The 12,091-nt window shown below is 38.3% G+C and overlaps 2 protein-coding genes across 2 annotated transcripts; one reads left to right on the top strand and one right to left on the bottom strand.

Annotated features, from left to right (window-relative positions):
* Positions 1 to 248: 248 nt before the first annotated feature.
* Positions 249 to 2,163, bottom strand: bud23 (BUD23 rRNA methyltransferase and ribosome maturation factor). Its single transcript, XM_037677523.1, has 8 exons — positions 2,006 to 2,163; positions 1,827 to 1,923; positions 1,680 to 1,730; positions 1,500 to 1,585; positions 1,317 to 1,362; positions 1,176 to 1,237; positions 813 to 902; positions 249 to 684 (listed from the first exon to the last, which is right to left on the bottom strand). Exons 1-8 carry the CDS (start codon positions 2,053 to 2,055, stop codon positions 630 to 632), a joined length of 537 nt encoding a protein of 178 aa, XP_037533451.1. The 5' UTR covers positions 2,056 to 2,163; the 3' UTR covers positions 249 to 629.
* A 3,090-nt stretch (positions 2,164 to 5,253) lies between these two features.
* Positions 5,254 to 7,376, top strand: dnajc30b (DnaJ (Hsp40) homolog, subfamily C, member 30b). The gene has a single exon (XM_037678205.1). It carries the CDS (start codon positions 5,283 to 5,285, stop codon positions 6,342 to 6,344), a length of 1,062 nt encoding a protein of 353 aa, XP_037534133.1. The 5' UTR covers positions 5,254 to 5,282; the 3' UTR covers positions 6,345 to 7,376.
* The last annotated feature ends 4,715 nt before the right edge of the window (positions 7,377 to 12,091 follow it).

Genomic DNA, 12,091 nt, shown 5'->3' with positions numbered 1-12,091 from the left:
GCACATGAACTGCTTCATTCCACTGAAATCACCTTTGAGACAGCGTGACCATGCTTGAAAAGACGGGCGCCTTGGCTTTTGATATGTTTCACCCAACTGAGGAAAGTGTTGCATAAGTTTCAGGTGCTTAAAAACTTTTTTTTTTATGATAAGTGTTTAATGACTTCAGTTACTGTATGTAGAGATTAAATCTAATCTATCGACACAAAACTACCTGGGTCATTGCAGAAAAATTTAACTTTCTACAGTTTGTATGACAAAGCAGCCATTTTATTTGAATTCACATAATTTACAAACTTCAAATAAGTTCATTTATACAAGCGCCTTGGTTGGCGATCTCAGTCGGACTGTGATAATTGGGTTATTTTCATCTCTTGTCTCCTTTAAAACATTCATCCTTTTGAGGGGGTGTAGCTGCTGCTGCTGCAGGACAGAAAGATAAAACGTGGAGCAGAGTCTCCTAAGCTGATCAGAAAAACCTGACTTGACTTGTAAAAACTGGATTTAATTCTTTGACATCGTTGCTGCTGTTTGTTTCAGAGCCGACACTTTGCCACGCTCCTGGAGCCAAACCAAACACGGATCTCTGCAACTTTTAACTACTGACATGGGCCAGCTGCACGATTCAGTTAGAAGTGAGGTCTTCGATGACGGCCGGTGTATTTGGTGTCGGCTCGAACTTCCCTGCAGGCCAACAGAAACACAGAGAGACTGAACCAGAGGTGTATTTTATCTGAATCCAAGTTTTAATATTTCAGTGAAGGAAAATCAGTCGTTTCTCCTAAAACAACCAAAAAGAATCGCGAACGTACCGTCCTTGTCGTCTTCGTCTCTCCTTCTTCTCTAAGATCCAGTCTCGTCCCTTTTTCGCCGATTTCCCTGTCATGTTTTTAAATCGATGCCTTTACAACAACAAAACCAAATTAACATTTTCACATTGGTGGTTATCAAAGCACAGCCAGGACCAAGCATCTAAGCTTTAAAATGTCGAAGGGAGGAAAAGTTGCCAGACGGGGTTTTACGTCAGGCAGGACGACGGCCCTTTTTCAGGTTTTTAGGTCTTTTGGCTTCATCAAGACAAGTACGACTGAACCCGCAAGAACTGAAGCCGAGACCTGGATCTGAACCGTCACATCCAACCACACTCGTTATCATCCTGCTAAGAGGGTTTTTACCTTTGTCCTGAATACTGAACTTGGTTTGGGACCGTTTTGCCTGAAGTTTCTGTCCCTAAGCCCTGAAATGAACAAAAACACGACCGTTAGGTTTTATAAGAAAAAGAACAGAAGGGACTTGTGAATATGAACCCTTCTTACTTTGGGAAGAACTCCTGTTACGCCGACAAACAGACACAAAAAAAACCTGAAGGAGAAAAAAATAAAGCAAAGTATCAGTTCTGCAGCTCGACTCGTTGGGTTCTGATTGGACTTTTGTTTGAACTTCCACTCATTTTACAGGCTGTTAGGACGGTTTGAGTGGAAAATGAAAAAGCTTCTGACTTTTTGGCCTTGCTGCTGTTGGGGTAATCCACCACCATGCCGCCACTGAAGCCTGCTCTCATGGCCTGACTTGTAATCAGCTCCAGCTTTGGAGAGGAAAAAATCAATTCAGGAAAACTTAAGGTGAGGAAAAGACAGAAAGTCGTCAGGAAAACAAGAAAAAATACATTTTCTTTTCACCTGTTCTGAGTTTTCAGGGTACAGCTGAAAAACGGCACGAGAACCTCTTGCCTGAAAAGGTGAGGGGAAAAGATTTTAAGAACAATTAAATTCCTGAGAAGGTTTTGAATGTTTGAGCCGACGCTGAATTTAAAGATCAAACCTCACCAGAGAAGAGTAGAGAGTACTAAAGAAGGAATGGAGTCTCTTCGGTGGACTGTGGGACCGTTTGTCTGCGTTACAGAGCCACTGCAGCGCAGAGATGCTGTCGAGTAAAGCAGCAGAGTTCATTTGTAAACTAAAATCTTCCAGAACAAGAAACATTTGAGCCGTGCCATGTTCCTCACCTGACGCAGCCGTCAAACGTGCCGGGTCGGAAAGGCAACCCATGACCCATGTCCCCCAACAGAAGGTCTCCTTCCACTTCTCTGTCCAGAGCAACATCTGTCACAGGACACACGAACCATCCGAGTCAGCAGCTGGGAAACATACAAAAACATCAAACTACTCTCGCCCGACGTGCTTTCGTCAAAAAGTGTAAAAGGTGCTGATTGCAACTTCACGGGTGAACACGACACGTTATACGCCCGTCAACAAGCTTTAATACGACAATCTACAGAAAAGAGCTTGCGTAACATTTGACCTTGAGTTATGACCTTGACCTTAGAGCTGGGATGATGAAAAGTGTTGTGACGCTCAGTCTGGTGATGATGCATGCGTGTATGAAGTTTCGTTAAACAAGTTACGGAAGGATCAGTGAAAGTCTAAGTATGGACGGACAAGAAAGACACCCGCTAAATATGCACAATATTTTATTCTATTAATGTTCAAAATGTCGTTAAACTAAATCTCTGTAAGCGTCCTGCTGCTACCGGATGTGTTTGTTTACCTACGGAAACAGCTGAAGGGCCTGAAAGGTCAACGTCTACAGAAGAGCCGTGTGGGACGAAAAACTCCAACTATGATGAGTGTTCACACAGATCTGACGTTTACCTGCAGAGCCTTAATGGAGGCCAGTCAGGTGGCTGAATCATCCGCTTGCATTTTAGCAGATTCAGCTTTGTTTACACGTACCCACATTTCAGAGCATATCAATATATCTGGACATCCCCTGGAGTAAACAAATTGTACAATTGGATCAGTTCAGGATAAACTTTGGTGATGTCATCACTTTGCACGGAGTACCTTTAACTAAGATCATATTAACGGTTGTGGTTGAACCCTTAAAACGTTCTGTCAGCACTTGGAGGGTCAGGGGAGTGGTGGCGCAGAGGTTAGAGAAGATGCAGAAATGACAAAACAAAAAATGTAAGAGACTTGAACGGTGCTCACGTCTTATAGAAGCAGGTTTATAGTGAAACAACAACTACAACGCACAAATGCGTAACGTTTCAAATCTTACACCGAACTGACTTTAATAAACTCCAAACCTAATCCGTAAATGAATAAAAACGTGAGAAAATAAACTGACCACTTCCGGAGGAGCCGTGTGTTCGGGTCGTCGACAGCTTGAGGCCATTCTCTTTTTGTTTTTGACCTAAAATTCACTTTAAATCCACAAAAAAAATGTGTAGGAAGCAGAACCCACATGGAGGATGTCACGTGACGTCGTCTTCTTCGTGACTTTTAATGACGGTTGTCATCTCTGAATCGGAGAGATGTCGCCATCTGACGTTTGTCTAGGCGCACGAAGACCACATTTTTATCTTTTTGCATTCAAACGCAAATATATTTTAAAGTTTAAATCGTTATAAAAAAATAAACAGATTGAACTGTGCCTAAAATAGTATGCTGTCAGCTACATGTGAAATTTCTCATAAAATAATCAGTTAAATCGATTATGGCGCATTCTCAGTCCCTCGGAAAAGATCATTTTGAACACGTTACATAATTTCCTACCAACTTTGCAAAATGGAGGAAATAGATGACTCCCGGGTAATTTGTCGGTATGTTACCATACCATACCAATTTATTTATAAAGCACTTTAAACAGTGACAAAGCACACCAAAGTGCTGTACAGGGACAAACAGAACAAGCACATAGCAACAGATTACATAACAGGACACCAAAAAGTAGAAACCGACAAAAACAATAATGGATAACAACAACAACCGCAACATGACTAACACAGTGTGATGCACACAGACTCAGCACAGATCACACAGTGCAGAAAGCCAGGGAATAAAAGTGTGTTTTTAAGCGAGATTTAAAAACTGTGAGGGAGGGGGTCTGTCTAACGAGCAGAGGTAACTCATTCCAAAGTCTTGGTCCTGCTACAGAGAAGGCCCTGTCACCTCTGCGCTTGAGACGGGTTCCTGGGTCTGTTAGGAGCAACTGGTCTGCTGATCTGAGAGAACGTGGTGGGACATACGGCTGGAGCAGATCAGTAAGATAGGAGGGGTCAGATCTGTTTAGTGATTTATAGACATACAAGAGTATTTTGAATTTGATTCGAAGGTGAACTGGAAGCCAGTGTAGGGAGGCCAAAACAGGTGTAATGTGCTCTTTTTTGCTTGTGCTGGTCAAAAACCGGGCTGCTGCATTTTGGACTAGTTGGAGTCTGGCTATGGAGGTCTGACTGATACCAAAAAGGAGTGAGTTGCAATAGTCGAGCCTGGATGTAATGAATGCATGAATTACTGTCTCCAGGTTATTTTTGGACAATATGGGCTTCAGCTTAGACAGTCGCCTCAGCTGGAAAAAGCAGGATTTAACAATCATATTTACATGATTGTTGAGTTTCAGAGAAGGGTCAAGTATCACTCCTAGATTAGTGACTCTTTGTTTCACTAACGGTGACAGAACAGATAGGTCGATGCAGTGGTTGGTGATTGTGTCATTGGGAGGAAACAGCATAACTTCAGATTTCTTCTCGTTGAAACTCAAGAAATTTAAAGCCATCTAATCTCTGATGTCAGCCAGGCAGTCCAGTAACGGTTGATTAGAGCGAGTACCGTTGAGTCTGAGGGGGAAGTAGATTTGGCAGTCGTCGGCGTAGAAATGAAAAGGTATGTTATGTTTCGTGAAAATAGCACCTAGTGGCAGCAGGTATAAAGAAAATAAAAGAGGACCAAGGATGGACCCTTGCGGTACCCCCCATTTAAGCGCTGCCGAGGCTGAACTAAAATCTTTGATGGAGACACAAAAGGACCTGTATGTTGTTATCAACCATCCGTCATTAGTAAGTAATTAGTCAATTAGTCATTAATTAAAGCGTAAAATCGCTCCCCTAATAGTGTAATACATCAAAACTGACAAATATTAGTTTTAACTGTATAAAATGCATTTTAAATAGAATACAATTGTAAAAGTGGAGTTAAAATCTGAATTAAACTTACTCTAAATGTATTTTAAATGGAACACAATGGTAAAACTGGAGTTAAACTCTTAATTAAACTTACTCGCAGAAAATTCGAGTTCATTTAGTTGCTTTTGATTTTTTTCAAGATTAAGAAAGTTCCCAGATACATTGAACGCAGCTTTTCTGCTGACCCTGACGTCTTCTTCTTACGACAAAATGATTGGTCGAAAACGGAGCGCACTTCCGGTAAACATTATCCCTGATTGGCTCAATGTTCGGAGTCGGCCGGAAGCTTCTTGTTCGCTGGCTTGTCACCTGTAAAATGGCGGCGGTCAGTCGAAGGTTTATTGATTACGGAATTTACCGGCTGGTAGGTTTCAGAACCACCCCGAATCGTCCACTGTGCATCGAAGGAAGTCCCGGTAGTCTTTTAAACTGTGCTTCTTGTCGCAGCCCGACTAAGGAGGAAAATGTTCAGGTTCTGTCACAAAACAGAGCAGGACTCGTATCAGAAAAACTTCATAGACTGAAAGAAGCTCAAAATCAACAGAAACATGTGACTTTTCTCGGTGCTGCTTCTTTTCATTTGCCTTCATCTCGTTTAATTTGCTGTACGGACACCATAGAAAGACCACAAGCCAGCACAACAGGGCTGCCCATCTCTACAGGATTCCTCGAGAACAAGCTGCCTTCTTCCAGCAGGTCCAAAGGATTTGTTTTTAACCACTCAGAGACCTTGAGGTCCGTCCAGCAGCTCAGAGCCTTCTGCACTGCCCTCTTCATCCTGAAGAGCACCTGGTCAGAGAAGCTGAGTAGTGAACTGAGACTTCCTCACACTTTGAGAGGGTCAACAACAACTAGAGGCTACAGCAAGAGAAGTAAGACGACCTATTATGACGTTCTCAAAGTGTCCCCCAGTGCCACACAGTCTCAGATCAAGACGGCGTACTACAAGCAGTCCTTAATCTACCACCCTGACAAGAACGCGGGCAGCCAAGAGGCCACACAACGCTTCTCTGATATCAGCGAGGCTTACACCGTCCTGGGCAACATCAGCAAGAGGAAGAAGTACGACCAGGGCATCCCGAGCCAGTTTGACACAGGGAGACAGTCCACTAAAGAGACAACGAGCAGGTTCACAGGTTACCAGCGACAACACAAAGCCAGACACTTCTACCAAACCGATGGGAGGCCCATATACGATTTTGATGCCTATTATCAGGCTCATTATGGAGAGCAGCTGAGGAGAGCTAGGGCCATAAGAGCCAGGAAGAAGCAGTTGGAGGAGATGCAGGAGAAGAACCATGAGGAAGTTATGGTTGCGACTATTTTGTTGGCGGTGTCCATGGCAGGGCTAATTTTTTTCAGTTACACCAAATTTTGAAATGGCAGCAGCTGGATGGGTGGCTTCACAGCACAAAACCTTATACCAGCTGTCCAGCACGATGGTGGACTAATGATGATTTGGGTCTGGTTTTGCAGCCAGAACCTTTGTGTTTTTACAAAATGTGCACATTTTCTGCCAGATAACATTGGCATTCTGATCTGAATGTATGGGTGCAATAAAGCCTCTGCTGCTTCAGTTTCTGTATATTTGGAAAAAAAACTCGGGTGTTCGTGTAAACACGGGCAGTTCAAGTAACTATAGATCACCTTCTGATGTATTTTAGGGTTTGGACACCTTTATTTTGAAAAGCTAATCTAAATGTAATATCAGGTTTACTGGTTTGGTTTGATCTTACTAAATTATCAGTGTACTTTTTATTTGACTTTACTGCTTCACACTACAGAACCTTTTTCTTTTTGATTAGTTTTTTGGTGACAATTTGCTTCTATTTCATCCACTATCGTTTTTTTTTTTTAAACGCATCAGAAGGAGATCCTTTAAGAGCCAAAGTTGGAAGCACGAACGATCAACAAGTCAAAACTAATTTATATAAATCTAAAATGAGAAGAAACTTAAAATATAACAAAACAGTCTTCTTTTAATGTGGTTCTTAAAAAAAAAAAAAACGTCTGCAGTACTTTTAAAGAAGCAAAGAACAAAAGACAGTTTTTATGAATAAAAACTGGAGAATGTGAGTTTATAGGATTTTAAGCTCTGAGCAGTGTGGCATTCAAGGTGAACAATTTTGATCAGTTTCTCTAAAATCGCTTCAACTTGTACACCGTGATCAAAATGTGTAAATGAGGCCCAATAATAAAAAATCCACTTTTTTTCCCTTTACACCAGATCTGTAGAGGATAAAGTTTTAATATTGCATGTAAATGTATACAGCTGCTGTACGTCTGACTTTATGTGTTTTTAAATGTATAAACTTGGATGTACTGGCCCCACAGGATGCCTTGATACGGCTCAGATTTTGAAATTAAATTAAGCCAAGCTACTTTAAAGAAATAAACTCGTTTGGTTTAATGTTTCAGTTTTGTCCTTTTTGCTCATTGGATTTGTACAGTTGGAGTCCTAGTTGATTCAAAACCACTCCGTGTTTGATTTATAGTGACTCTTGTTTTTTAAGGAAAAAGAAGACAAACAAAACTTAACATTTTATATATTTTAAGTTTTCTAATATTTGCGAGTTTTTATCAAATGCAGAAATGTAGTCTGAGACTTTTTTGTTTTACTTTCACAGCTTCAAGTTACAATTTAGAAATATCAAAATATCAATTCCTCTTTAATCTGTAGATTATTCTTAACTATTTTAGGGGTGTACTGTGAATGGTTTGAATCATTTTGTAGTTTTCTGCAAACTGCCTTATGTGTTTTCTAGAAAATTAACTTACAGAGTTTACCATTTACTTCAGCAGACAGACTAACTTGGAAAAAATCAATTTAGGAGAACTCCAATTAACCAGCACGTTTACAAAGAGCTCGTCTGCGAATAGAAAACAAAAGACAGAAGCTGAGCTGTTTGGGTTCAGAAAGGTGGTGCTAGTTTTGTGAAATAAAGAATAATAATGGTCTTGAACAGAATCGGAGCTTCTAACAAGAAAATTACTGAAAACGAGCAGCCAGAGCGGAGCACATGGTATGGTATAAAGTTTATTCATTTTTAAAAAGTACAAAACAATTCCATAACAATATAAAAAAGATACAAAAGACTTAAAATGAAACGCAGCAGAAAGAAGAAAAAATCTTATTATATCTGCCCCTATTTTCAAACAATTATTTCAATCATAATAATTTTCAAGTAACAGAACAAAATGAATAACTTTCTAATATTTCTATTTCTAATACAAAAAACACACTAAGCTACTTCATATATACTTTTTTAACAATTCAGCTTTGATCTTTTTCTTAAATGTACACATTGACTTGACATTTTTAACATCACTCTCTAGTCTAGACCATTCCACAATCCAACTCCTTGGATTGAGGTAGACCTTCCCTTCAGACTAGTTCTGAATTTTGGTTTGACAAATATCTCTATCCCCTTAAGATTGTAACAACTTTGTCTTTTAACAAAATTTCTTTGGATATTTAATGGTAATGTGTTATTTTGAGCCCTATACATAACTGATAAAATACTGTAATCTACCAAATCATGGAACTTCAATAACTTCAGATGATAAAATAATGTGCTTGATGGGTGACTGTAATGCTTTCTGGTGATGATTCTTACAGCTCTTTTCTGTAAAATAAAAATAGGTTTTGTAAATGTTTTACACGCTTTCCCCCAAACATCAATGCAATAGATTAAATGTGGAACAATGATTGTGTTATACAACATGTACGGAGCTTTATCATTTAATAATTCCCTGACTTTGTATAGTACTGCAATAGATTTAGATATTTTTGTTCTTACAGAATTTATGTGATTTTTCCATGTTAGCTGTTCATCAATGATTACACCCAAAAATTTCATCTCATTAACTCTACAAATCTCAACACCCTCAATTTTAAATGGATCGTCAACAGTTTTCTTTTTGTTACTGTATATCATGTATTTAGTTTTATCTAAATTTAATGATAATTTATTAAGTTTAAACCACGTTTGTATTTTATCAAATTCTGTCTTCATCAATTCCAACATCCGTTTTACATATACCCAAACAAAGAAATGTGGTGTCGGCTGCAAAAAGGACACATTTGAGGAGTCCTGATACATTCACTAAGTCATTCACATATAAAATAAATAACTTTGGTCCAAGTACAGAGCCTTGAGGAACTCCACAAGTGATATTGCACAGGTCAGATCTTACACCATTTATTTGTACAAACTGTTTCCTATCTTTTAAATAGCTAGATACCCAGTGTAATGCTGGTCCTCTTATACCATATTTATTTAATTTTTCAAGGAGAATAGTGTGGTCAATAGTATGGAATGCTTTTTTTAAATCAACAAAAATACTAACACAATACTGTTTTTGATCGACAGCAGTAGTTATTTGTTCTATTATTTCCATGAGAGCCATTGATGTAGAGTTTTTTGCTCTAAACCCATACTGACTGCTACTTAGAATGTTTTGTTTAGTAATAAATTTATCTAATCTGGTCACAAACAGTTTTTCTAGAATTTTTGAGAATTGTGGTAATAAGGATATTGGTCTATAATTATTGAACACACATTTATCACCATTCTTAAAGAGAGGAACTACCTTAGCTACTTTCATATTGTCTGGAAATATTCCTTTTGAAAATGATAAATTACAAATATATGTAAACGGCTCGATAACATAACTCATTATGTCCTTTACAAACATCATATCCATGTCCACCCAGTCTTTTGATCTCTTATCTGTAAGATTTTTTACTACATTCATTATTTCTTCTTTGTCAGTTCCATTAAGAAAAATACTGTTGTCACAACCTATAACTGAATGGTTCACATTATTGTCTACTTTTGGTATTTTAGCTGCAAGGCTTGATCCAACGTTCACAAAATGATGATTAAATCCATTTACAATTTCATTTTCATCATGGATTTCATTGTCATCCTTCAAAAAATATTGTGAAATACCTGTTTTTGCTTTATGACTTTTCAGAACACTATTTATTACTCGCCATGTAGCTTTCATATCACCATTACTTTTATTTAATAAATCACTATAATATTCCTTCTTGTGTTTCCTTATAATCGCTACTAATTTATTTTTATACTTCTTATATTTCTCTTCAGCCTCTTGTGTTCTCAATTTCAAGAAACATGTATACAAATAATTCTTTTTTTTACAAGCATTTCTCAACCCTTTCGTCATCCATGGTTGGTCAACATTTCTCTTTGTACAATTATTTTGCACACAATTCTTTTCATACAGAGCTCCCAAAATATTCATAAACTCATCATATGATCTGTTCACATCATCAACATACACGTCTTTCCAGCTTTGTTTATGTAAATCATCTTTTAATTTGTCCATTGCTTTTTTGATGTGTTTATTGTTTTTTCTTTAATTGTAATTTCTTTTGTAATGCTTTGATCATTTTTATAAATCGTGAAAACTGGTAAATGATCACTTAAATCACTCGTTAAAATACCTCCTATCACATCCCCATTTGTTACATTTGTGAAAATATTATCGATTATTGTAGCACTATGAGTTGTAATTCTTGTTGGTTTTGATATTAACGGATAAAGATTAAAACTACACAATGAATTTGTAAATGTACTGATGTTATTTGAATCTGTTTTATTTCCCAGGTCAATATTAAAGTCTCCACAGAAAAAAATGCTTTTATTAAAACTCTTGTCCAATAGTTGTACGATTTTATCAGTGAATATTTCTATATTTGATCCATCACATCATTTGATTCAGCACATCAATAGTTCGTTAGCATATTATACGCCCGTCGACAAACCATTATACAGCAACCTATAGCAACAGCCCAGACAAAGACCTTGTATAACATTTGACCTTGATTTGTGACCTTGACCTTAGAGCTGTAGTGATGAACAGTGAACATGACACTTCATCTAGCGATGATGCATACTGTATGTGTAGGGAGTCATATCTCTCCAGTTTTAGCTTCTATTCATTGGCTCCCTGTCAAATTCAGAATTGAATTCAAAATCTTACTTCTAACCTACAAAGCTCTCAACAACCTAGCTCCATCTTATATTACATATCTTACTGGTCCATATTTTCTGAACAGAGCACTTTGCTCTCAAACTGCAGGCTTTCTTGCGGTTCCTGGAGTTTCCAAAAGCAGAATGGGAGGAAGATCTTTCAGTTATCAGGCTCCTCTCTTGTGGAACCAAATTCCAGTTTCTGTCCAGTCCGACACATTGTCCAGTTTTAACACTTTCCTTTTTGATAAATCCTATAGTCAGCTTGGTTTCTGACCCATTCCTTATCCTATGCTGCTATAACCTTAGATTATTGGAGAACAAAGCTCCCTCATTTTATCAAATGAATAGTTACAAATGCAAACAATTGAATAGTTTGTATTTGTAATTATTATTTCCTAACATGTGATTCTGTCTTTCCTCCTAACCTGATGGCCTCCATCCTGGACCTGCATTTGTGTTCGTTTCTCCTTCCTGTTCCTCTCAAATCCAGCCAGATGGCCACTTGTCCTGAGCCTGGTTCTGCTGGAGGTTTCTTCCTAATGAGGGAACTTTTCCTTTCCACTGTTGCCTCTGTGTTCGCTTAGGATGGGAGACTGTGAAGAAGTGAAAACTCAAAGCAATTTGCTGGCTCCTTCGATAAATATACTTAACTGATTTTTACCAAAGGACCAGTCCAAAAATATCTTAACAATATACTGTATGAATGTTTCTGTTCAGTGCCCTGAGATGACTTCTGTTGTGACTTGACACCATATAAATAAACTGAACTGAAGTGTGGAAAAACAGCACAAAACAGTTTGTTCACATTTTATTCACAGAAATATAAAGTAGTTATGAAGTACATCACTTTGTACAAAATTGCACAGACTCTTCAAAACTCAGTCAGACAACAGAAAGTTGAGCTGGGAAGAGTTGGGGAAATAAAAAAAGTTGAAACGTGAGCGATCCTTGATATGTGGGACGGGTTTTTCTTTCCAGCCAACAACGCCTGCTGCTCCATAAAGAAGATTTGGTAGGAAACGTCATTTACAGCGGCTAAAGAATAATATGTTTCAAAAATAGGATTCAAATTGGCACATGAACTGCTTCATTCCACTGAAATCACCTTTGAGACAGCGTG

The sequence above is a fragment of the Nematolebias whitei genome, chromosome 6 (assembly GCF_014905685.2).
Source record: "Nematolebias whitei isolate Nwh7 chromosome 6, NemWhi1, whole genome shotgun sequence".
Lineage (NCBI taxonomy): Eukaryota > Metazoa > Chordata > Actinopteri > Cyprinodontiformes > Rivulidae > Nematolebias > Nematolebias whitei.
The sequence above is the reverse complement of the archived record's forward strand: the minus strand, read 5'-3'. Positions and strand labels throughout refer to the sequence as shown.